General features: G+C 41.9%; 2 protein-coding genes across 6 annotated transcripts in view; both read right to left on the reverse strand.

Annotated features, from left to right (window-relative positions):
* The window catches only part of FARP1 (FERM, ARH/RhoGEF and pleckstrin domain protein 1), a 200,725-nt gene extending 194,193 nt beyond the window's left edge, over positions 1-6,532 (reverse strand). For all 5 annotated transcript variants that reach the window (XM_084201342.1, XM_084201341.1, XM_084201340.1 and 2 more), the window contains exon 1: positions 6,239-6,532. The gene's annotated coding sequence lies outside the window, so the exon portion shown is untranslated. The remainder of the gene's footprint in view (positions 1-6,238) is intronic.
* An 11,254-nt stretch (positions 6,533-17,786) lies between these two features.
* Positions 17,787-26,625, reverse strand: part of IPO5 (importin 5) — a 45,210-nt gene continuing 36,371 nt past the window's right edge. Inside the window, exons 24-26 of the mRNA XM_084226568.1 lie at positions 25,349-25,577; positions 23,705-23,846; positions 17,787-21,103 (exon numbers count right to left, since the gene is read on the reverse strand). Coding sequence (XP_084082694.1) covers positions 21,017-21,103; positions 23,705-23,846; positions 25,349-25,577 — 458 coding nt within the window. The 3' untranslated portion in view covers positions 17,787-21,016. The remainder of the gene's footprint in view (positions 21,104-23,704; positions 23,847-25,348; positions 25,578-26,625) is intronic.

Genomic DNA, 26,625 nt, shown 5'->3' on the forward strand with positions numbered 1-26,625 from the left:
GACTTCTCAGTTGTAATCACTGTTACTGCAATCATAAGACTGTAGAGAATTAACAAAATAAAACCAAATCAAATTAAGTTCACTTTGATGGTAAGCCACAAGCAACAGCAAACTCCAAAATAATTGGAAATACGAGAGAGATGGACAGAAAAAAAAAAAATACTTAATCCCCAAACAACATCTCATCCTCCCTTCCCATAATCACAGGAAGACCAGGGTGGCCAGGGAAATGCTCCAAGTCTGTCTGATACCTGCTGTGATCCCAGAGCCTCCGAATTATGTGAGGCTCTCTTCCAACTGAACAGCGAAATCATCACATCCTGTCTTCCTCTAAGAAATTTATGTTCACTTATTTATTAATGCAAGGGAAACCATCGCCTTTTTAAGCAGCCTTAAAGTCTGATTGGGATTTCTGCCTCTCTCTGTGCAATAGTGTGTTTTAAACCCAACTCATAATGAAAAAAGGAAACTATGGAAGACATACTTGCTATTTCATACAATTTAACGGTATCCTTCCCCTCCCCTGAACTTTCAGGCCAAAATCAATGCCACACAAACCTGCTGAACAGGAAGCCTAATTATTCTAACATGTGCAACCAAAGCGATAGGGAGTTTCTCAGTAAAGCTGATAAGGAGAGACATAAAAGACTAATGAGCAGCCTGCCGGTGCTCCATTGCTGGGCTAGCAAAGGTCCCTGCAGAACACCTTCAGTATTGTTCAGTGCAGAGACAGAGGCTGGGACACATCCAAAAATAACACTCAAGAGGTTGAAATGGTGAACACATAACATCTGCAGCTCAGGTTCTTAATCCAGGCACAGAAGTAAATTATTTGAAAGAGTGTAACCAATAGAAAAATGCCCGATGTGGCGTGGAAAGAGCCAATTAAATGCACTCAGGTTACTGAGCAGATAGACCCTTCGTGCTGTCAGAATACACTGGCAAATGTTTTCTTGACCCATGTCTGTGGTGCAGGTGACTGAAAATAAAGGCCCTTGATTAAGGAGACACAGTCATCAGTATTATTAGTGACCAGCGATCAAGCTACTGGGCCTGCAATAATCCGACATGAAAGATGCAGAAAGGCCAGTGGTGGCCAGCAGAAGCAGCAGTCCCAGATTAGAAAAGGAAGCACCCAACAATACCAACTCCCTCCTGTTACTACTAAGGTTTCCAGCTTACCAGTAAGTCACCTTTTGACTGACAGAAATGTGTGTTCTTCCCCAGCAATGTTTTGTGCAAGGCAGCCCAGGTGCCCAGTAGCCTGTCCCCGAGGCAGCGATGCCAGATTCCCTCTGCACACGGAGCACAGTGCCTGAGCTCAAGCACAGCTGTTTCAAACAAGGATGGCTTGAGACTGGTATCTCTGCTCAGAAACTCACAGCTCTTCCTCAGATAAAACTGGCCATGTCACACATCTCCTGCTGCTGAATTTCTGTAATATTCTGTGTATTATACACCTCAATACCTGGTGTTATAGAAATAGATGCTCCAGGGAGACCTATACCTAGGGGAGGAGGGGAACATCCCCTTTGGTTGCACAACTTTTCACTTCTGTTACCCCTAAGGAGGGGGAGAACTTGAAACAGCAATTTAGAGAGCCTTACAAGACAGCAGGATCACGTGTCAAATGGGAGTGTAATAGCTTCTTAACATACTTCCATTATGGCAAATTCAGTCACCCTGCAAGGTCCAAACCATTAATTTCTCCCCACCCCAGGACAGCATATTTGGAAGGAAATGGGGATTGAAGTCATTGTTAACATTGCTACACATTTGATAAATCTTGTGCCATGGGTCAGCAACCTCCAGTGCTGACACCAGAAACCTGATTTTAATGGTAAGCAGCAGAGCGTAGGCAAGGCAGCCCCAGTAAGGGAAGCAGCATCTCAGAGACACAGCCTCCCACTTTCCAGGGAGCTTTTACCACTACATCCAATTTATAACCTGGGAAGAAAAATGTCTGCAAACACCATCCCTGCCTTACACCAAAATATCACCCAACCCCCCAGTTTTCCTCATGCCTAGTAACAAACTGGTATTGTACAAAAATCTTCTCCTGAAAGCCTCAGTATCTAGATTTCATGGCTTGAGAAAGTTTTTTTTTTTCTTTGTATTATACAGTGACACAAAACCAGATTTTGCTGTACAGACTTCACTGTATAACACAGAAGGGCACGCTACAAAAATCAGCTCCCACATGAGATCAACAGAAAACAGACCTTTAGCACCTTCCTGAACTTCACCAACAAAGCTTCATTTTATTTGAGTACCAGCTAACAGAGACACCATTCTTTTTTTCCTTTAAGTCCTTTTCGACAACCAAGCATAGGGAACAATTTCCTCCATTTATATTTCCAGAATAAGGGAAAAAGAAATGTAGTTGCAAAGGATCATCCCTGCTTCTCAAATCCCCCAAAAGGCATATCATATTTTCCTTTCTCATAACATTTAATCAAGTCTGCTTCATTACAGACAAGGTCAGAAAGCTCATCATGCTGCAATTGATGACAAAGAAGATAGTGCCCACAACCCACAAAGACTGATCTAACTGTCTGATTTGCCTACATTTCTGCAGGCCAAATTTACTGACATTTTGCACAAATTCAAAGCTGACTTGAGCCTGATGACCTTTTATACCTCTGTAATTAGTCTTCTGTGCCTTTACAACCAGAAAAACAAGCCGTTCCCTTACGCCTGAGTTCAGTGTTCCATTTGTAAACTACAAACTTCACCGTCTACTCAGCCAGTCAGAAAAGTACAAAAAAAACGAAAAATATAAAGAAAGAAAATACACAAACTGCAACCTCTCAAAGTCAAGAAATTGAGCCTGGAAAAGGCCTTTTAAGATAAACATGCCAATTTCTAAAAGAAGAAACAGAAAAAGCAGAACTAGTTGGTGGACCCAAATTCAATAAACAGCATTTTTATCATGCTTTTCTAAAAAAGCCAATATAAAATAAGGGCACTGGCACAGACAAGAACCATGAAAAAGCAGTTGGGGGAATAAAATCAAACCAGAAACCAAACTCAGTAAGTTTAGTCCTGAACACTAACAGTGCAGCATGAAAAGTACAATGCTAATACATTGATTCAGCACTAGAATTTAACCAAGATTAATAACACAGAGGTTTAAGTGCTGAAAACATCCACTAAGAGCTTCATTTATGTATACAATCAGGGTTTGTAACCCAATCCTACAGTTACAAAAAATACTTCCTAAATATGAACGTAAGCTTAAAAAGATGAGTTGAGTCAATCCTCTGGAAGTTCTGGATCCAGATGCCCACTGCAGTCAGCAAGATGCAGATCTGCTTTTCCCCAAATGCAGCAGAGGAGAGGCCAAGGTCAGAGCTCTGCCCTGCACTTCAAATTCCAGTCCCGGGAAAGAAGGAAGGACAGCCACTAACGAACAAGCAAGGAACAGCCAACACTGTTCTCTTTTACCTTGTAAAACCCGAGGGGACGAGCTCAGCTGGCGATGAGCACTTGATTCTTTAGCCCTGGGGTTTCTCTGCCCAACAAGGTCCTTGTCCCTGCAAACCCCATGGAAACCATACCCTCCTGTGGGCCACCTTCCCCAGCTCCATGCCCTAACACATCGCAGTTTGGGAGCCTCCACAGCAGTCAGTCCTTTAACAAAAGCATGCCCACGAGCAAGTAAAGACTTAATGTAAGGATATTTCAAACCAGAGAAGCATTTCTTTTGCATAGCTCCATCACAAAGCATACATTATCTAAAAAGCTGCCAGAACTGGCAGCCTCGTATTCATCAATGTCAAATTTTTTTATATATTTTCTTTTTAGAAGAGATGCTAATTATCATCACACATGAATTTTTTAAGTGGAAGTTTGGATTTTTTACTAAGTTTAATTAATCTAAAAATCAGCAGGGAAAATTTACTGAGTAACTCTGTAAATTCAGAATTCTCTATCTGAATTTTAATGCAGAAATACATCTCATAGGGCAAATCTTTCTTTTTCCTGTTTCAAATCATCACATTTAAGTGGTGATTCCCCTCAGGTCATTTATCTTCCACAATTTCATTTCAAAAAGTTTGGTTACAAGTAGCATGCTTAAAGATATTGATTACAAAATGACTAATGAACTCTGTCAACCTGAGGGAAAAAAAAAAAAGAAAAATCCAATTTGAAGTCCAGTCATTAAATAAAAGTCAAGCTTGGATATTACATATTCAACCTGATACCAACTTTTGACTTTTTGAAGTTCTACGTTGCTGTTTGTTGAATATTTTGTCCGCTTTCCTAGCGTGTTTGGTTTGTTCAAAAAAGAGAGTGCAGAAATACAGTAATTTAATTGACTGTACAAGACAGTGCAAAAAACAAGCTGAGAAATAGAGCTTTCTACCTCCTTCCCATGATGACAAACTGGCCCTACTGCCAACTACCCTTTCCACAGGGATCTGCAGTTCTACATTTGAACTCAATTCCATAGGGATGAAAGAATTTGCACCATGTTTGGACCGATACAGCCACGTCTAAGCTTTCAAAAATAGCCATCGTAATTCAATACATTACATATAACCCCTCATCTTCGTTATTTGCAAAGGAAAGGAGAGTCTGCCAAATCCTGGAGCAAAACCGTTATCTAAGAGAATGAAGTTCTCAACTGGAAAGCACCAGCATTTGGCGGGACTCCTGAGCCACAAGAGTTGTTACCCTTTGCTGAGCACCGACTCTCCTGACACTGGAGAAGGCCAGGGCAAAAGGGGAAAAATGAGCAGCTCCCACTTGGCCTCACCAGGAGCGCGGTGCTCGCTCCATGTGCGCGGCAGGGCAAGCAGGGAGCTCTGCACACACAGCTCCCGTCCCGCCCGGCCAGCCCCGAGCTTCCAGACCCTGCCAGGGCGGACACGTGAGGCACAGCTAAGAGGATTTCGGACTTTCCCGGGAAGCAGGAGCATTTCTAAAAGACTCAGATCCACCAATTAGCTAGATATCACAATTCTTGCATAAACATCCAAAAGTAGAGGACAGAGGTATCTTAATTCAAAAAGAACTTTTGGGGCTTTTCTTAAGTGACCTCCTCCAGAATTTTATTTTCTTGGCTCGATTCCAACATCAGCTGCTTGCTGTGAATTGGAAGCAATGTGGAGCAGGAGTCAGGTATCTGAGAGATATGAATAACAGAACGGCTGATCGATGCTGCTCTTCCAGAGCAATCACCTTTCCACTCTCGAGGGACAAATCTCTTTGAAGGTAACCCAAGTAAGAAGGCTGCGACCGAAAAATATACGCTACGCAGTAATTTCATGCCGGCAGTCAAGCAAATCCGGCAACTTTAAATCAATTGCAAGGAGTTTACTTTGAAAGGAGAGAAAGCAGCCGTATCACAAAAGCTGAGTAGGCCTACCGCACATGATCTCCCGCTCTGGAAATAAACTGCAGTTTACGCTAAACTTTGCCCAGCGGTTCCCGGCTGGCTGAGGCTGAGCATAACGAAAAGAAGGCAACGTTCGCTTTGAAACCGGCGAACTCGCCAGCCTGGACACGGGCAAGGTGATGGCAGCGGTGCACCAGGCTGGAGGCAACACTGCGCACCCCTGCGTGGGAGAGAGGGAGGGAGGGAGAACCGGGCGGCTGCAGCCGCTACAGCCACTCAGGAAACCCGGGGTGGTGGCCCTGGCCACGAGCGAGCGGGAGCTCGTCCCATCCCGTCCTGTCCCAGCCGAGCCGCCCCGAACCGAGGCGGGAGGGAGGCGCTGCCCTCGCACGCCCCCCGGAGCGGCACCTCCCTGCCGGCTGCCGGCTGGGCTAAACCCTTCCCCGGGCCGCCCCTCCAACTCCGCCCGGCACCGCACGTCCCTCCAGGGCTCCCGCCCCGCCGCCGGCACCGGGGCCCGGGTCCCAGCCCGGGGCGAAACAAAAGGCACGGAGCTGCGCTGCCGCCCTCGCCGCCGCCCGGTCTGCGCCCGGCCGCGGTAGCCCGGGGACGCGGGGAAGGGCGAGCGCTCCTCTGCGCGGAGCCTGCCCGCGGATTACCGGCGGTAATGGGATTACGCGGGGCCGAGCGGGGTGTCCCCCGGGCTGTCACCGCCCGGGGAGGGGGCGGCGGTGGCCGGGGGCGGCGCTCGGAGCCAGCGGCTGCCGCCCGCCCCGGCCGCCCCGCGGGCGGGTCCCGCCGCTCGCCCCGCAGCCCCGGTCGCGGTGCCCGGCGGGGCGGGGGCCACCCGCCGCCGCTCCCGCCCGGCCCCATTGTTTGCCGTGCCGCCCTTACCGTGCGCGGGGCTGGGGCGGCGCGGGCTCCCGCCGGCTCTCCTCGCTGCGGCTGGTGCAGGGGCAGTCGCGCTTGGCCGCCGGAGGTCCGAGCCATTAAAAGCTCCGCGGGGAGGAGGAGGAGAAGGCGGCGGCAGGAGCGGCGGCGGCAGGGAGAGGAGGACAGAGAGGGGCTCGCAGGAACAGGATCGCCATGTCCGGCTTGGCAGCGGGGGGAGCCCACCGGGCCGGCGCGGAGGAGAAGGGCGGCAGGCGGCGGCGGAGGGGCCGGTCTTGCTGCCGCCCGCGGACCGGGGGAGCGGGAACTGGACGCCGCTCGCCGCCGCTCTGCCGCGGCTGCACCTCCCTCCCCTAACCCTGCCCCCTCCCGGAGGGGGAGCCGCCGGCGGGAGGAGGCGGCCGAGAGCCCCCTCCAGCGTTCGCGGGCGGCGGCGGCCGCTCGGATCGGCGCTGGCGGCGGCGCAGCGAGCGGGGTGCCCGCCCCGGCCGTGGTACCCGGGCAGCCCGAGCCGGAGAGAGGCGGAGGCGCTGCGACCGCCGCCCTGCGCCGCTGAGGTGCCGGGGGGGCTCCAGGTATCCCCATTCTGCTCTGCCTCCGCCTCCCGGGCACCGGGAGGGACGAGCAGCGCCCAGGTGACCGCGGTGTACGGGAAGGGTTAAACCCGGCTGCAGCCCCGGGGCAGGGAGAGGGGGAGGCCCCGAGGGTCTCTGTCCCTTCCTGTGGATTTTGGGGACCATCGGGCGTAGGCGACCAGCGGGACACCAGCAGGAGGGCTGTGCCCCGCCGCCCTGCCTCGGAGAGGGAATTGCCGACAGTGAGAGGCTGTGAAAGTAGGCGGGTCCTGCAGGAGGAACCAGGACAGTGCCTCGGGGGCTGTGTGAGCATTAATGGGTACCCCTAAGGCTCCTCTGCCTCAGGAGCGAGGCGTCAGGAGCCAGCAGGGAACAGAGCGGTGCTTCATGTGCGGGGAGACGGCCCTCCACACTCATCTCAGTCCCAAGTGCTTGTCTGAGGTGCCAGAGAAACCAAAGGACGGGGCGTGTGTCAACTGTATTCACATTTATGGGTACAACTTTGTCATAAACTCTATTTTCGTCCTCGTTAGACAAACACAGATCAGTAAAGTTTAACCAGTAGCAGCAATCTGGGCTTCAGGTTCTGTCTCTCGCAAGAGTCCTCAGCACATCAGAAGAAAGGAGCCGAGAGCAGGCAGAGGGCAGGGCTGGGCGCTGCCTCCTCCAGAGACTGCATTCCCTCCGAGAAGGTCTGGAGTTTCAGCAAAAAGGCTGTCACACCTAGGGCCAGCAGAGTTGTCTGCATACAGCAACTCTTAAATCGCCCCGTTACAGCTGCATGCCTGAAGGGTTACAGCGTGCATCTCTCTGAGCCTTCTCCCGTCTCTCATCCCATGTTTTTCCGGGAAGGAGACTGGGTGGTGCACACGAATGAGTGATGCAGGCAAGACCCTTCAGGTCTTTGAAGTTCTCTCAGTGACCCAGGAGTGAGCAGTGAGCTAGGATGTATTTGTAAAGTAAACTTTCTGAGCAACTAGCATTTAGAAGCTATTTGAGGAACCATGCTGCTATATCTAGTTTTTAATCACAGGAGGAAAAAAAAACTTATATGCAATCTCTATATTCTTTTGTCCAAGCCTTGGCCTTGCTTAATCTCCAAAAGACAAATTCCTCTGCTGTCAACAGCAGTGCCTCTCTGTGCACAGACCTCACTACAAAGACCTCAGTGCATGTGCCGTGGAACCTCCTGAGAATGAGATCTTAATTTCTCTAGTCAACCCTGAAACCTCGATCAAAAATGCATAAATTACTGAGTTAAAAGCTGGAAACTACCTTTACCTATCAATATCTGAAAAATAAATTATTGTTATTTCCTGCAAAATTTCTTCCATGCAAAATGTACGGTCTGTAGAAGATCCAGACAAAAGACATCTCATTCTGATAATGTAGAATGCAAATAGAATAGAAATAGAGGAAGAGGAGATAGTATTTTCATTGGAAGGAACCTATGAGGACCAGCTAATCCAGGTTCCTGACCATAGGAACTGTGATTAAAAACACTGACATAATAAAAAGATTGCCTTTTCCCAAATACTTACTTTATCAGCAGCTTTAACTCTTATTCAAGAGTGGCAGCACTTAACATTTAGAATTTCCTGGCGCTTTTTATCTACACTTCCAGATCGCTAATGCCTCATTCACACCTAACAATAGAGTTGTTGTAATCTAATTCGAATGTATGATGTCATCTTCAATGCCTTCCAAGTTTGAGTGGCATTTCTCGGCACGGAACAAAAGTAACAGGTTGCCTTGCAGCTATTGACAATTCCTCACCAAGCTCCAAGAAGCAACAGTGAAATACTGCCTTGGGTTGTGCACCTTAAAGCTGGTAGGCTGTTGGACATTTCTCTAGGAGCCATGGGCAAGTTTGCATGTGTTTATTTAGCTAACCCTTCGATTCTAGGGTGTAACATCTGAGAAGACAGCAATCTTTCCCTAAAACATATTTTTGTCTTGTAAATTGCGAGTGGCAGCATCTGCTGCTGTTAGTTTCCTGTAGCACAGTGGGTTACATTTCTTCCCTGTTGAAGAAGATGTGGAATTTGTTGGTACATCAAATAAACGGGAGAATTTGAGAGACAAGCCTTTTGTTTTTGAAAAGTCGCTGAAATTAGAAAAATGGTTCTAATTAGTTCATGTTTCTGAAGGAAAACAGACAAGCTTTGTCTACATCCGCTGACAAGGAAGAGAGGAGCTGGAACTGGATTTCAGATTATTAGTTTCTGCTTTGCCAGATAAAGGAGAACCCAAGGAAAAGGAAGAAGAGAAGTATGTTAAAAGGGTTCTGTCATCCTGAGAGACTGCATCTCTGCATCTTCTGCCTTTTCTTGTTAGGAAAGAAATAGCAGCGGTGACAACAGAATACAAATACAGATCTCTGGATGCCTTCACTTTTTCACAGCTCTCATATCCTGGGATGATGTGCAGTTATTTTTCCATCAGCACTTTCTCCTGTATGTTGTGAGGCTCTACAAGGTATGTGTGCATGCAGGCAGTTAAGGCAGAGTGCCTGCAATTTCCGTTTTCACCTCCCATGTGGGAACTTGTTTGCCTGTCTGTGTGCTTTGTCTAACTAAATCACTGGACTCAAACACCGAGTATTTGGATTAAGTCCTTTGGTGTGGTTTACACTAAGGTCATACTGGATTCTTCAGTGGTCCTTCTGACCTTAAAATCTATGCCTCTTTTGTGAACTGCTTTACAATATGTGTTGAGTTCATGTTTTGATATATTTCATTAAGGTGAGAAGCTAAGACGATGCCCAAAGTGAAATTCAAAGATTCAGAAATCTAGTAATTATTTTTCATAAAACATTCCACAGATGTTTTCCCTGGAGCTTGAAATTTTGTTTCAAAGACGCTTTCAGCAAATACTTCCGTGCTAGATTTATCAGTGTGTTCTTACACAAATGTGGTTTGGGGCTGTCTTACAGACCTATGGCATTTGATTGGTCACTTTTAAGCTCTCATATGCCTTTATGTTAACTTGTGTAACTCATCAGTTTTTGCTGATTTCAGTGCAAGAATGTGACAGAGCTATCCATCTTCCACAATTATTTTTATTACACATTTTGTAGCATTTGGGATTCCCTCTACATTTCAAAGGCTTTTGTTTGCAATACATTCTTGTCCCTGTCTTCTCAAAATGTTGTCAGAGTCATCAATTGTTAAGATTACCCTTGCCTATTCTGTTAAGATTACTAATGTTGAAGCAATGTGTCTTTCTTGCTTCTACATTGGAAGGCAATGTTCAGCTTATAGCTAGAGGCAGTGGTCCTTTACAGTTTCATAATAGTGCATAGTACTAGCAGTAGACCATGTCTTAGCTTTTGGGAAAAAACCCAAGTATTTAGCCAGTTGGCACAGGAGTGAGTTTCTAGGCTCAAATTTCAGGATTTCCATGTGAAAGAAATACTCAAACATTGAAAAGAAACCATTCAGACCCTTAGAGCCAGCTAATTAACAGATTTTGTTTACTGCCTGCTCAAAGGGTGTAATATCATGAATTAAGAGAGAGCCTTTTAATGATGTGTGCAAGTTTCCCAAGTCCCTAAGAATTTATATAAAGAGAACTTTGCATGTCAAGTAGCTGTAACAAGCTTCTCTCCCCAGCCTCAGCACACCAGACAACATCCCCTCAGTTCCACGTTGTCATATTCACCTTGTGTTGTCCACTTTGCCTGTTTCAGGATAATGAGTGTTACTTTAGCTGCATGTCTGTCTCAGATCATCACCAGCGCAACAGTTCAGAGAGGAATCATCTCTGAAGCTTCAGAGCTAGAAAGTTCATTTGAAATTCGTGAACAATTTATACTCCTCAAAACTTCACTGATTGCATCAGCTTACACTTTTTTGGTGCTTGCTTTTTCCCATCCACAAATCCAAGTTAGGAGAAAAATGTTTGTTTTTAAATGACACTGACATTTCCAAAGTATTCAGTAATAAACAAAACTGTCAACTACTGCAGTTGCCGTGTAAATGAAAAAATATTTTTTAAATTGTCAATAAAATATTAGTTTATAAAATAACAAATATCATAACATTCAAGAAAAAAAAGCCAAGAAAAGTACAGATGTTTCTTAAATTAAAAAACAATCATTTTGCTGTTCATATTCAGGCTTCCTCTCCTACAATCCACTTTCACCTTTTCTCCCAAAGTAGGGAAAAAGAACACTGAATATGAGGACAAAATGCATATTCTATACCCCTATTTCCATCAGAAACTCTGTCATGGTGAGGAGAGAGAAATGATAAGGGAAAATATCAGCAGAGCTGAGAAGATTTCATACAAACAAGCCACATTAATCTTTCAATACTACATTGGAAAAGAAAACTACATATGTTGTTTTAAATAGGAACGTGTCTTTAGAATTCAGAGCCTAGGGTATAACTCCCAGCACCATAGCTCATTCTCTTCCATTGTTTTTGTAATTTTGGACAGAGCAAAGTGGTTATCTGTTTAAAGAAACAATGAAACAAACAAAAGAGAAAGAAAAAATGTGATATTTTTCTAGGAGGAAAGTGCAACTAAATTTATTAAATTATTTTGAAACCGATTAACCGTATGATGAAGAAGAACCTTTTAAATACCTGGACTGATAAAAGTATGGTTTTAAACCAAAAAAACACCCCATTTTTGCAGCCCCTTAGAATTTATACCGTGACTAATCACAGCTGAAATGAGTCCCCTTGCAAATATGAAAATGAGAACAATATAGAGCATTAAACATGGCTTTTAGCATTACCAGACTTAAAGATTCCCATGAAAACAATAAATCTCTTCTCTCCTCAACACTTCCCACCAATATTTTTGCTGTGACCTTCTACAAGGGAATGCATCTGGAACACATCAGTGTGTTTGAATAGATCCCTCTGGGATAATCCCCACTTCAAAGTGGTGGTGGGGGAGCCTTATCTGGTGCTCTGTTGCATTCAGGATCTCCCATGGGTCCTTTCTGATTTCATGCTGGCTGACAGACGTTTTGTTTCTACAAAGGGTCGTTGCAACAGGTGGCTCAGTTATTGTCTTCTCCACTGTCACATTCTCCTGGTTCAGTGTTTAGAACGTCTGAATCTGGCTGTGGGGAGCAACTGTAAAACCTGTCAAAGCAAATATCAATTCAGTGTATGATTTTACTATTTCAGAAGGCAGCCTCTAAAATCAGCCCATTCCTAAATGTCAGAGCAGAAGCCCAGTTTTTTCAGGGTGGTAATTTTTATGCGTCCCACATGACAAAACATAACAGAATGAAGAGAACAAGACCATCAATTTTCTATCTGTGCTTAACAAAATTAGTGAAATTCCTTCTTCAAAAGGGATCTGTGAAATTTTCTGTTCTGAAAGTGAAAAGCATTAAATAATTTACAGAAATAACATTTCATTGTAGAAAGCTTAGCAAGATCTGCATAATCTATGTTTAATAAAATAAAATTATTAGAGACTTGAAAAACATTTTTTCTTGCTTATTATTTTTTTTCTCAGAAATAAAATTTTAATGAATGTAAGCAAAACAACTGCTCTAGAAAGTAGAACTTAGATGAAAAAAATATGAAGCACCATTTCATTTTAATGATGAGAAAAATCATCTACAATGACATGGTCTATTTTCTACTACAGATTCTTTTCAAATCAGGAAGGAAATTTTTCCTGAAAGGTCAGGTATATTGAGCATACACTTTTTCTCCTATCAGCTCCCATCAACTTGCTGGCAAAGCTGTCCAGAACTGTTGGTCATGTTCCTCCCAGTGCTGGTCTTTCACTGTCAAAGATGTTCTTTAACCTGTTCTGTGTCTCTGCCTGTAGCTTTTAAGTGTGAGTGATGAGTGCTGTCCTGTTAACTGGATTCTGATGCTGAAGACAGATATAGAAAAGTTTTTGTTTACAGCATCTTCATTTTTTGAGATGCAGGTCAGAGGCACAGAGGGTATGAGCTTTTCCCATGCCTTTTTTTTTTCCCACCTAATACAATCAGTCAAAATTCACTATGACTATTTCCAATTAGATAATTTTCCCACCCTACTTAAGAGAAAAAAATTCCCTCATATGCATTAGTACTAGTGTGGTTTTTTTGTTTTCTCAGTTAGTGGTCTGCATGCCATGTATGTCTCATTCCCCTCAGCATTTTGGTGTCCCACAAGATTCCAATTTATTGTGCAGTTTTCCACTCCATAAATATTTCAAACATGAGATTAACGGTTTACTCTGACAGTGAAATACAGAAAGCAATCACTTTTGCTTTATCAGTAATCTTTAGGAAACAATTGTCCTTTAAAAATATCTTATTTCTCTCTAGTGACTATTTGGTATTTGCAAGTGAACCAAAAGAAAAAACAAATATTTTTTAAAAATACTAGATTTCAAAATGGACATGAGCATAATATAGAATTGGACTGAATTCACTCTGCTGAAATGGGACAGGCTTAACCAGAACAGTTCCCAGGAACTCTATTAAAGCACCAGGAGTTGTAATAATAGTCCATACTAAATTTAACTTTATAAAAAAAGGAGCTCCCTATAATCTTATGCTTTTAAATTCTGCAATGCAGTCTTTTCTTTGATACTTCCAACTGCTTCAGCCCTGCCCGTTTAATTTGCACCCTCCATATTTTCTCTGCAGTTGATAACATTGGGTGTCACGCATCTCTTCTGTGCCCTATCTCCCTCTGGCACTGGAGAGGAAATCTTAATCCCTATTTCCTGCTGTCACCTCTCGTCCTAAAGAGGCAGATCAGTAACAAAGGAGCTGCAGTTCTCATAAAACTGCCCAAATATTAAAATGGTTTAATCTTCTACTAGGGAAAGCCAGAGTCTCACCTCATGCCTTACTTTCTACTGCACTTTGATCTTTCGTGTAAGCTACAAACATTTAGCATTACAGATCTGCTGTATTTGAATACACAAACCCAATCCATTATCTCCTTCAAAATGGTGCAGAGAATAAAGGACAGAGATTTTACTATGTTTGTACTTAAGTACTTTTGTACTTTTATTTAGAATCCATGTAACAGTGTCAAGGTAAGAAAACACTTTTTTTTTTCCCCTCTCAGGCCCCAGAGCAAGCATCTTCATGACTATTAGCACTGAGATGTGTTTTATACAAAGTGATTCCTGCTCTAGCTGATCCTGTATGACCTGGGTGAACAATTAATTGTATCCCCGAAGCCCCACGCAAAGACAGTGAGTTTTGATCTGTATAAACAAAACCAGAAGGGGAGAGTGAGGAGTGCTGTAGAGGAGGGTGTGTACAAAGGGCTGTGTGAAGCCTGATCAGAGAGCTGGGTGTCTAACAGAAGATGGAGTAGTGGAGCTTTAGGGAAAGAAAACAACAATGGGACAAAGGTAGAGTAGTCTTCCTAGCCCACTCTCCCAGCTTCTGACAGCCAATGATTTATGGACTTCTTGAGCAAGTAGTTTCCTCAGGAGCACCTTGTGTATTAACCATTCACACACCCTTGAATAATTGGTTTTAATAATCTATTTTTGACTTCCAGACACATCCATTAGAATTACAGGGTATGAAAAAAAAAAAAACCTGTTGGTTTTAAATATCCTATTTTATACTTTATTTGGGCAGTCTTGTGTTATGAGAAACAGTGAATTGTTTCTGATTCACCCAGTCCCCTGCTTCTGTCTGTCCTGCAACCACTCAGAGTTCATAAGAGTGGCATAAGAATGATGAGAACAGTCCAATTCCAACAGCTTGGAGGTTGAGGTTGTGGAAGTCTTTTGTTTGGTTTTTTTTTTTGTTTTCCCCCAGTGATAATAAATACAGTATTTTAATAGCAAAAAAGGGCAGATGAAGATCCTCTCTTAAAATTGAATATAACTTCTTTACCAGTTAACCCTTTTTAGCTTTGCACTTGAAATGTTTTCTCACCACACTGCCACTTCCAGCTATGTCTTTAAGCTTTTACTCATTTTAAGGACAGGAATCCACATTGTTGATGTTAATACAGAGCCTCAGGAGCTCATCTACAGAGCTGCCGTTCCTTTTCGCTTGCTCCCAGAGACTGACAGGCATCCCAAATGAAACTCATTTCCTCCTTATCCTGAGGACAAGGAGAGGTGGCAGGTTCCAAACAGAGTTTGGCTTTGTAGCTGCTACGACAAGGTTGCTATGGCTGTCTCATTTTACAACGAGGCATTTATCCACGGGCACGTACTTTATTCACACTCTTTAATAACGGGAGAAACAGGGATGGGGAGAAGACCTGGCTAAACCTGTACTGGTTTAACACTTAACTTTCTCTTTGTTTTCTTTCATCTCCATCTACTGGCCAGAAGCAGCTTTAGCTGGAGCACAGAATGGCTGAACCACTGCGTCCACACACTTCTTCATACCATTGACAAAAATTGGCAGTTTGGGGGGGTTTGGTGTTTCTTTTGGTTGGTTTGTTTTCCAGGGATACCAACTCTCTAAACAGACAAAACTTCACAGTAAAACATGTCTCCTGGCATTTTATTCTCAGGTATTTAAAAATGGTGATGTTGCATAATTTAGTTCAAGTAACATAGGCAAGGTTAGCTTCCCTGATTCAATATATCCTGTGTTACATTATTTCTCACTGATCTGAATCCAAATGTGAATTTTATTCCAAGCTTTTCTTTGGTTCAAAGATTAGCATTGGTTTTTAAGACACTATATGAATTGAATATTAAACCTTTTAATTAATTTACAGCAAATCCCGTCACTACCAGACACAAGATAGGCTTGTGCAGTTATTAAAGAACAGCACATTTTGTTAACAGCACATATTACATGAAAAATTGTACTTCAGATATATTTTAAATAAAACTTTCTGTTACCTCCTAGGAAAAAAAGCAGCTACACATTTAGTGCAGAAATAGTAAGTTGAAAAAATATCCCTTTTATTTTTTGCGTCGTACCCACCATCAGAAGACATCGATCATCTGCAGTAGGTAGCAAGCAGTGGTAATGGTGTTGGCTAAAAGAGAGACAAGTAACAACCTTCAGAGCAAAACTGACTGAAGTTAAACTTGTAATTCCCATCAGTCACCATTAAGTTGGGAATATTTCACTATATACTCCTGGATAGTGGTCCCTTGAGGAAATTCTGCTTGACATGTACTCTCTCCATTCTTCTGGAAGAAAATCCCATTCCATCAATGAATGGCTCATCTGGTGCCTCAGGGGAGCTTTGAACCTCTTCTGCTGGCAAGAACATACAACCCCCCCCCCCCCAAAAAAACCCCACCAAACAACAAAACAAACAAACAAAAAACCCCACAAAACAAAACAAAACAAAACAAAAAAAAACCCAAAACAAACCCTGAACAAAACCAACAAACCTCCTTAAGTGAAATTCCACTACACGTACCTGTCTGCATCTAGTGTTACATCAGCACAAGTTATTCTTAAGCCTAGAGTGGTAACAATACTAAACTCAAAAGACATTCTGGTTTCATGGTTTAGCAGCCACAAAAATTCCCTGTACCTAAGCTGAAGTCATGGGCAGCCTTTGGAGTGATAAATCAAAATCATGAAAGTCAAAATTGGCTTGTCCCTCCTAGGTCCTACCTTTCCTTCCTGAAAACGTGCAGAAAGTTTATCACTGCTCTGAACCAGAATGATAGGAAATTATCTGTTGCAGAGGTTGTAGAAAGGGTCTCCCCACAGCAGAAACTGCAACTCCTTATCTCCTAACCAAAGAAATGAATTTCACACTAACTCCAGCCTTGCAGGATGCCCTGGTTTCAGCTAGGGTAGCATACATTTCTTCCCAGTAGCTGTTACAGTGCTATGTTTTGGATTTGGAATGCAAATGTTGTTGATAACACACTGATGTTTTGGTTTTTGCCAGGTTGTTTTTATCCTAAGTCAAGGACTTGTTTCCTCCTGTCTCATGCTCTGCCAATGAGGTGGAACACAAAATAAACTGAGAGGGACCATGTCTGGGACAGGCGACCCAAACTAACCAAAGGGATATTCCACAGCACAGAATGCCATGCCCAGTGTATAAACTGGGGGGGTTACCTGGAAGGGTGGCTGATCTGGGTTTAGGAAGGTGGGTCTGGAACCACATAATAATAAGCATCATTTGTTGCTCATCACGAGGAGACATCCCAGGCTGCCACTCCCATGCTGATTTCCTAAATAGGCTCAGAAGAGATGAGAGGTGATGTGGCTTCTCTACCAGGTAATTAAAAAGATCAAATTTAATTCACTGAGCAAAATCTGTGAACTTATGAAAAATGCAAAGACCAAACATTTAGGCCTTGTGGGCTGTGAGAAACAAGATATTACCTTTGAAAAGCAAATACTCTGATACACAAAAGTTGAAAACTCAAGAGACAAACCCAGATTTCAACTGGAATAACTGTACTATGGCTGAAGTTAGCATTTAGTATTCAAAGACAGGAAACACAGCTTTCATGTTCTGAGTAGGCCTCCACTCCTCACTTCTCTTTTGCTTCAGTGAAGATGCTGTAGAAGCCTTTTCCTGAGCAAATCTCATAACTTCTATTCAATATTGAGGCCGTACCTCCAATCTCAACCGAGGTTAAGCTGTCCTAAGAGATATTCTTCCTCGAAGCAATACAAACATCTTCCTGATTACCAGTATGGGAAAGGACCTGTACTAGACAGACACTTAGATCCTGTTTATTGCTTCTTGGAAGACAACAAATGCATTTCTTAGAATTGAAGGTACCATCAAGCCCCATAAAAGGAAGTAGCACTTTCTAAGTTAGCAAAGGAAAAGCAAACCAAATGATTGAATAGCAAAGGATAAGGCTCCTCCACAAAGATGCCCCACAAACTACTTCAAAGCTGTGAAAACACATGGTGGCAAGTACTTGACTTTTGTATTACTTTTAATAGCACCCTCATTGTATTTTGAAGACTCAGTGTATGTGTGCACCCCTACCGATAAGGCAAAAACAAAGCTCCAGTTCAAGAGCCTGAGGCAGCTGCATAGCCAATACAGACAAGCATACACAAAGTCAATAGGAAATTCACCTTCCTTAATTCTTTATTTCATCAAAAATTCCAACTGTGCAACACGTCTTACTCTCATGCATGTACTTCATACATGAGACTGACAGATCTAGATGTGTAGAGAACAGACAACATTTGGCATAACAACAACTGTTCTATGCTGGGGAATACCAGCCCTTTCACTCAGCAACACTTTGAAATCTCTGCAGGGAAAAAAAGCAATGACAGAATACCTCAGCAGTACACAAACCCCATGTTGTAAGCACGAAGGCTACAAGTCACTTTCTTACACAGATTTGGCACAGATTCTCTGGGGGATCTTGTAGACAAAGCCAGGTAAAGGAGACCAGACATTCATCTGCATTATTATGGGTCATGACCAACCTAGAGCTATAAACACAAAGCAAGTATCTTCACCTTCAGAACAGTAAGAACGGGTGAGAGTTCAGATGGAAATTCACCCACACTTCAGGGAGATGAGCTACTTTTGAAAGCAGTGCTCATGAATGCTAGTTACTCTCATGCTTATTAAACAGGCTAATGGAACTCCAGTCCTGGAACACCTGCATGGTGTTCTCTAGTTGTGCTTTTGTTACCGAGTGCAACTTAGAGCACTTTTGTGTGGATGTCTAGTGTGGATTTGGTACCCCTTTGTTCAGGCAGAGCGAAACACTGCTATTGTTTGCAGTGCTCTTCATGCCACACTTCTCTCAACCCATGAAATAGCTGAGCAGTTGGTTAAAGCAAGATTGGAGTTATACCCAGGAAAAATGGTTGAATCAAAACTACCTTTCCTGTATCAGTACCACAGTTTAAGATTACTTTGGCTCCTTCATAAAGATGTCACTTTATTTTTAAAATAGATAGCTGCAGCTAGAGCTACTGTTCTACTACTATACTTTCTTTGGGGAACAGTACTTAAGTGCAATGAAGAACAGGAACAGTTGACTGCTTAAAAATTGCATATTAAGGAACCAGAAAAACCAATACAAGTGTTCCAGACAGCTTTTAAATAGGTGGAAAGGGAGCATAGTTTTTAAAGTTTGAGCAAATTGAGAAAATGTCACAGAAGCTTTTGGATTAACCCTGACAAGTTCAGTAAGGACAGGCAAGAGGAGATCTCCAGGCAGGACCCAGAACCAACCTACCTGTCAGGCTGACAGTGATTCACTTGGTGCCCTTTGCTTTGATCAAACGATTAACAGGGTAAAAGCAACCGCACAGAGATGCTCTGTGCTGGCTCTAGCACACAGAGCAACCCCATCTCCTGGTTCTACTTGTTCTCAGTTACTTTGACTAAAAGGAAGGCAAGAGGATTACAGCAGGTCCATTAGGAGAGTAATTCAAATGCTGCTTATCTTACAGAGAGGCAAAGCTGACACTGTTTCTGGGAAATGCCAAATGTGCTATGATTCTCACCACACAGTCCAAAGAAAGGGGAAAAAAAATCTAAGCTTGAAGATCTGAGAAAAAAAAAAAGTTTGCTGCAGGGCAAAATTTACATGTTTTAGACTGAGGGGAAATTGAAATAACAAATACCTAAAAAAACAAACCCCACAAAGAAGATGATGGATAGAGTATAGCAAAATTGTTATTGTTAGGACCAGTGCTTGAGATAACTGAAATGACTTACAAGTTCTCTCACAGTACTGGTATCCAATCCTTAGCATTCATCTTCCAGATACATGAATACTTGAATTTCTGTAAATAAGAGATTACCAATACTGAACAAAATGAAAACTGGAACAGCACTTTCTTGCACTATTTCAGCTGCCTCTAAACAAACTACATTGTCAAGTTCTATGGTTAAGGCAGTTTGTCTCACAAACCTTTGGGTATAATGGTTCTGGGCTGGTTTTGGTACACCTCATTCTTTATCTTCTTTTCTGAAACACTTTAAAAGGCAAAACTAAGTTTATTCTTTTGTGTGAGAGGCATTTATTACATGTAAAGTTCTACCTTTTCTTATTATAAAGGAAGAAAACTTACACTCTCTTTGTGAAAAGATCTGTTTCAAGAGACAACTGAGATCTACTTGAAGAACACTTCAGTAAGAACTTTAGTTTTTAAAGATCAATGTATATATTAACAGCTTTGAAGTAACAGAGAGGGAAAACCTCACTCACCTTTGTTAGAAATCAGATACTCTATGCCTATGTATGCTGGTAGATGATGTATTGCTCTTGAAGTACCAGAAAAGACCTGAGAAGGTTTTTTTGATTCTTTCAGGTCAGGCTGTCAACTGCATGATTGCTTTAAACAGAACACAGGCTACTACAACAGGTTTGCTGCCTACCAGATCACGTTGCACATCTGCAGCTGTTACAACAGTACATTTTATAAGTTAAGAAATGCAACTGCATCTGAACATGAAAAACATTTTAAAGTCAAGATATGTATATTTACTGTCACACAAGGAATGCCATTAAGTTTCCATTCTACACACTCAGGTGAAAAATTTGTTAAAAAGTCAAGAAACAAAAAAGCATAAAATCTGTAATAGGCAACAATATACAAAGTTTCATATATAAAATCGTGACTTGTATAGTTTGTTTTTTTCATCTTTTCACAAGAGAAAATTAAAAGAACCACACATCACTGAACTTCTACACAAGCTTCTTGTGTTTCAATGTCATTTATTGAGGAGTGAATGAGATACTGTCAGACATGCCAAAGAGACTTCACATTCAAGGGCTGGAAGCTGAACAGCTTTCCTCATTGAGTCACTGTACAAGTTGTTTTTGGGAATCAAAAGTGCAATCAATGAGGTCTTCATGCTCGATGTTTGTCTTCAGTTTTTCATCTTTTGATCTACTACCTTGTTGGGCAGAAGGACACTTTCTACCCTACAAAGACTCACACTCCAATTCATACAATTAACACTAGATGTAGAGAAACGTTTATCTGTTATAACGTACATCTACTGCTGAAGGTCTTATGTCTAATGAGAAAATTCAACTTGTTTCCCTTTCACCATCGTATGGATGGCTGATACCGTTAGAAAAATACTCTTCAGTGCTATTGTAGGGTTTACAGGAAACTTCTTTCATGTTGTGGGATAGAAACCGATTTACACACCGTTCTGAAAGAATGCTTCTTCCTGCTGCCACTGCCTGGAGGTTGCAGAAGAATGGCCTACACGCACTACAGTTCTGGTTTTACTCAGAAAAGAAACAAAAGAAACCTAAACAATAGGGTAAACGTTTATTTGGAGTTAGTTTTCTTGCAGATGATAATTAAGGCCCTTCAAGCAGAGTTCAGGAGCTCCTGTATGGCTGCCTGTTGATCTGCATTGAGCTGTGATATGCATTCTGTCCACAGTCCTCCGGATGTCTAGAAAAAAAATGAGAAGGCGTCTTTATGAAGTCTGGAAGTGTCCAAGGCACATCCTAAACTTTGCTATGTTTACAAAGCTCAACATCCACTCATCTTATTCCTGTAATATACCTGCCAAAGAAATACATGAAATCTTCAGTGGTACACAGTGCTACACAGGTTCAACTTGAGATGCTCCAAAAGGCTGAACAGCAGCAGCGTAATTGATTTAGGACTCCTGGGAACTCTCTGTAACAACTGTGTGGGTTAACAAATGACACTCATGTCTGTGTCAACCAAAGCCTAAACCATTTGCTCATTTTGCACTGAAGTTAAAAGACCAATGTTCAGGCAACACTGAATCATGCTTCTTCCACATCAGTGTTTTGGGCACTGGTGCAGCAGAAACACACTCAGAGCTTCAAGGTGAGCACTGGGATTACAGCATGATGTGCTACATGAGGGCGTGCAAAATTCTGCTGCCAATGTAGGGCGTGGCTCTGTAGGGAAAGGAAAGGTCAATTACTTCCCAGAGAGAACTACACAGCATCTGTCTGGGTAAATGTAAACCCTTCATCTGTGCTGCCACAGCTCTCAGCTGAGACATTAGCTTTTAAAGTCATCATCATTAAGGACTGTTCTAATGGCACCAGAAAGTGCTGAATATTAATCAAGATTTGAAAAAGTATTTATTCACTTAGCAATAGAAACTGGAAGCAACTGGCACCCTGCTTTCTTTAGGATAATGACAGGGAAAAAAATTCCAGGTGACTGACATTAGACCTTGAGATTGGCTTTTGCAATAACTGTATAATTTAAGTACATTTTTTAAAAAAGTTTAATTTATATTTGTTATATTTTACATTCAGTTCTATTATAATGCCCTTTTCTCAAAATTTAAAAAGTTTAAAAAATATAAAAATGGATTCAAAAAATTCAAAAATAAACACTCAAATGTAAGTTTGTGGGTTTAGTTTTAAATACTGTCAGGCATTTTAGACTCTTAATGTATGATAAAATATTGCAGAATTAAATGCACTCTTCCAGCATTTCTGATGCATATTTAAATTGATACTTTACAATTAAATATTTCTGGCCTGACAATACCTAAGCAAAGAAGTTTATACTCAATTCCAATAATGACCATGTTGATCATGTTAGACACTGGCAGTGAAACAGCTTACTGAGATAATTTTGAATAAAAAAAAAAAAGTCTCCTGGAATCTGGGAAGCAGGAGCTTGTTAGCAACTCTACAGCCTTGAAAATTCCTATCATAGTATAAGACTCTTACAGTTAGTAAGAGTATAAGTCTTACAGCTTACAGTCAAAATACTATGTGTGAAGAGAAACAGGATTGGTAACACTGTGTTAAAATTGAATTTTTTAAAAGACATGACTTTTAAGATTTTGTTTTTCTCCTCAGTCCAAAGGTAAATCATTCAGCCAATGCTGAAGGTCTTATCTCATATTAAAGTTTCTATCAATCCTGGCCAGAACCTGGCGTTGTGTAAACAACTAAACTATACATGTATGTGCTGCTGTAGTGTTAAAAAAAAAACCTTGATGATTTGAGGTAAAGTGAACAAATGCATTAGGTAAACACCTAATACAAAAGTGCATTCCTAGACTTTGAGTACTAACAGCAAGGATTTGTATCTGTCAGGCAGAATCTAGAGTAGTCATTTACACTCCTTTCACTTTGAAGCTTGCTCAATTTCCTTCTCTTTATGCCTTCAGAATTTTAACAACTTTTTCTACCAGACAGAATGGATCTCTCAGGCTGACACACTCACACAGGTGAATAGGTTCCAATATCAAGTGTTCCTAAAATTCTTGAACCTGAATTTTGCCAAAGCAGGTCAGGTAGAAAGCCAATAATTGAAGATCAGCTGCATAAAATCCTCCATGCTTTTTTATGAGCAAGATGCTTGCCAGGCACCTTTCTCTCATTAGTACTACATCCACCCAACAACATTTGGCCCTGGAGCAGGTCTGCACTATGAACACTATCACTTACAGCACTGTAGAGAAGCACTGTTTAAGTACCTGGACATCCCCATCATCATTAAGTGACTCATTATGGCATAAAGGAAGTGAACTTAAAGCAGTTCCCCAAAGGCAGGGAAAACATCAAAAAGCCACCTATATTTGCAAAGGACTGAAAAGGACAGTAGTAAAATAACTTGTGGTTTGCACTTGTTCTCTTAACAAAGAGCCCAAGTTGCTGCTGTACTAGAAAGTCACCACAGGATACTGGTGACCCTTACAAGAACCACATCTTGGATCAAATCCTGCAGTACAGTTCACTGCTAAAAGGACATGCAGATTTCTCTCCAGATTCTAATTTCTGACTCAGAAAAAAACCCCACAAAAACTAATATTGGCTCACATATTAACCATCTCACTGCATGCAAGTTAGTAGCAGTTATTTTATTCAAGTGCAAATGTCACCAAGTTTTATCATTAATCATTCAGGAAACACCCAAGGATCTCTAAGATCACTGGTTGAACCATTACTCTCTAAGGAGATAAGGCTCTCAAAATTGGTTTAACGGTTTAGCTCCTTCTGCAAGCAGATTCTAAATGTTCCCTTTATACTTAAGCATGCATTTATTTACCTGCACTTGGCGAACAACGTTAGCCAGCCGCTTGGTACATGGATCTTCGTGTTTGATAGCTTCATGGATTTCACCATCTGCAATTATACCCAGTATTCTGGGAAGGTTGGAATTGTTGGGACCGAGGACAATTGGGTTATTGCTGTTACAAAAGACATATTGCAAAGGAGTTAATCTAAAAATAATGTAAATGTTTACCTAAAAATAATGTAAACACGCAAGTGAGGTGATTTTGAATGATCTTATTCTGAAGCTGCTTATTTAGGTTTAAGTTTCAAAGAGCTGAATAAGTATGCACAGCTTTGTTGCCTGCTGACAGCATGTTCTCACTTCTGTTAATATTTAACCAGCTGATTCTTTACTCAGCCTAAACTTTATCAGGAAGAAGTTTTGAACTTTACAGAATGGCTGAATTCCATTCAGATGGAAGTGTAAACAGTGTGGCAGAAATACCCTGCTTAAAAGGACTTGTTCCTCTCTCTGTGCCTCCCAGGACGTTGTGTTACTGGCGTCAGGAGCGCTGGTAACTTCAGCTCTCTGCCAGCACTCTCCATGACACAGCAAGCAAGCAGTTCTGCTCCCTCTTTCCCAGCCAAATGCTGGAGTGGAGGAGTATTAGCAATCAGGAATCTGTATGGAACACATTCCAGCCCTGCCACCTACCATTGCTGGAATGCAGAGGCTGTGAATGTAGGACTGGCAGAACTCCAGAGAAGCAGGTAGCCAGGCTGAGCCACCTGCACAGAACTGGGTACAGAAGTGAGCTGGTACTGCAATTCTCAATTTCTATGTTCCTGTTCATGTGCACCTGGCAGCATTATTATGGTGTCTCTCATCTATAGTATCTCACTGCTCTATAATCTGTCAGTTGCAATTTTGAGACTCTGCCTTAATAAAGCACCCAGAGATACAAGGTATTCACAAAATAGAAAAGACTGTAAGAAATCTAAGTTACTTCCCTTATTTCTTTCTCCTAAGATGTAATACAGTGCCAGCCAGAATGTGCTTACTACATAATACCTCAGAGGCTACATTTTTTCACTCATTTATGAAGTGCATCACACTAGAATAACTGTTTACTTTTTTTCTTTCATTTTACCTACAGGAGGAAGCACAAACCCAAAGAATAAACTGTGAGATAAGATGCTTTCAATGATAGCTGAAATAATTATTAAAGGAGATAGCACTGTACAATGAATTTTTCCATATTATTTCTCTGCTTTATACTTCCCTTTGTTGGAAAGCAAAGGGTGCACAACTACTTAAAAGAAGGCTGCAAAAGGACGTGTGCTGCTTTTAAGAGAAAAAACCTGATCAGCTACTGGTCCTGATATGTAAGCAGAGTATCAAAAGTTTTCCTGAAATCTTCTGTAAAAGTTTTCTCCAGATTCTTTGTCATTATGGCTATATAAAGCAGCCAGGATTTTTTTTTTCCAGCTGTACAGACACAGTTTAGGACAAGAACAGTAACTGTTTAAAAAAGCAGAAATAACATCAGGGAAGGCTCAGTTCTGACATTTCTAATTATCTTCTCTAAACCATATGCAGATGAACCTCATAGTTTCCCAGTTTTGGAAAAAGAGGGCAAGGAAAGCGCATGCAAACAGGTTTACTTTCTGCATTAGTGTGAAGACTTTGCCTTACCTCTCAAGTAAGTCACACAGATAATTGAAAGTATGAACAGCTTCTTCTTTGTCTTCATGAAGTGGAAGCCATGATAACCAGTGTGGAAGGACTTCTTCAACATTTATACAGTCAGGCTTGAACTTCATTATCTTTCCTATTGCTGAAATGCAGTTTTCTGTTGCATTGACATTCTCTTTGGTTTTGGCATCTGGCGACTGAATGACTCTCACCAGCAATGGAAGTGCCTCTAATTGTTAAAAACACAAGAATAAAGTTTAACTGCACAATCAAGCTATACTTCACATCTGTATATAAAAATATGTATGGATGTACACATACACACCTCCCACCACTAAAAGGTGCCCTAGGGAAAGGTCATTGGAGTAATCTCACCTGGTGAATAAACTTGGCATAGTTTAGATAATAAAAATCAAGAAAGAAAATGTCTTTCAGTGGAGGAAATATGCCAATTGTCTTCCTAGGTTAATAGTAATTATCTTTTTTTAAACAGTCATGTGGGTAACCCCACACACCCTTCTAAAAGAACATTAGTGTCACATTTTAGGCTACCAGGGTCCATGCAGGCTTCCAAGCACACTACATGCAAGCAGGAACAATTGTCCTTGTGTTCCTCTGCTAAAAATAGAATACTAAAGCTGTGAAATTCTCTATCAGCACAGTAAGCAGGTTATGGAATTGTACAGAAAGCACACTTCAAAATAACTCTAATTACTGAGGAAGAGTAAGATCTCTCACTTCTGAATTTTGATGAGCAAGTAGAAGCTTTGCAGTTTAAGAATGCACAATCCATTTTTTATATTAAGTCCACTGCATTAGATTTTTGAAGAATTAAGCAGCTATGGAAAAGCTGTTAAACATTACAGAACCACAGAAACATCAGACCTGCTAGCTTATGCATACTGAATGCAGGATAATGATCCCGGGCTATTCTCCACAGCAGAGTTTGTTTCAGAGAGGTCTACAATGTCCAGGACAACCAAGCCTGCATTTTATACCTCAGGTTTTCATGGCTGCTGAAGCTAAATCTCATCTCATCTCATCTGTATCCCACTCACTAATACTAATGAATGACTCTGTAGGTATGTGTGTCCTTGCAACTGTAAAATTAGGAGGGCATCAAAATGAATCAGCATAATTTTCTCCCTACAGCCTACCAGACAAGTTTTCATCTTGTCTATAAAACAGATGCATTCTCACATAGATACTGTGTTAGATAAACCTTAAAAAAGCCTTTTGCCAATGGAAGACACATCTTCTACAATGTTAAGCTTTTC

Source organism: Fringilla coelebs (assembly GCF_963513975.1).
Source record: "Fringilla coelebs genome assembly, chromosome: 2".
In the NCBI taxonomy this organism is placed as follows: domain Eukaryota; kingdom Metazoa; phylum Chordata; class Aves; order Passeriformes; family Fringillidae; genus Fringilla; species Fringilla coelebs.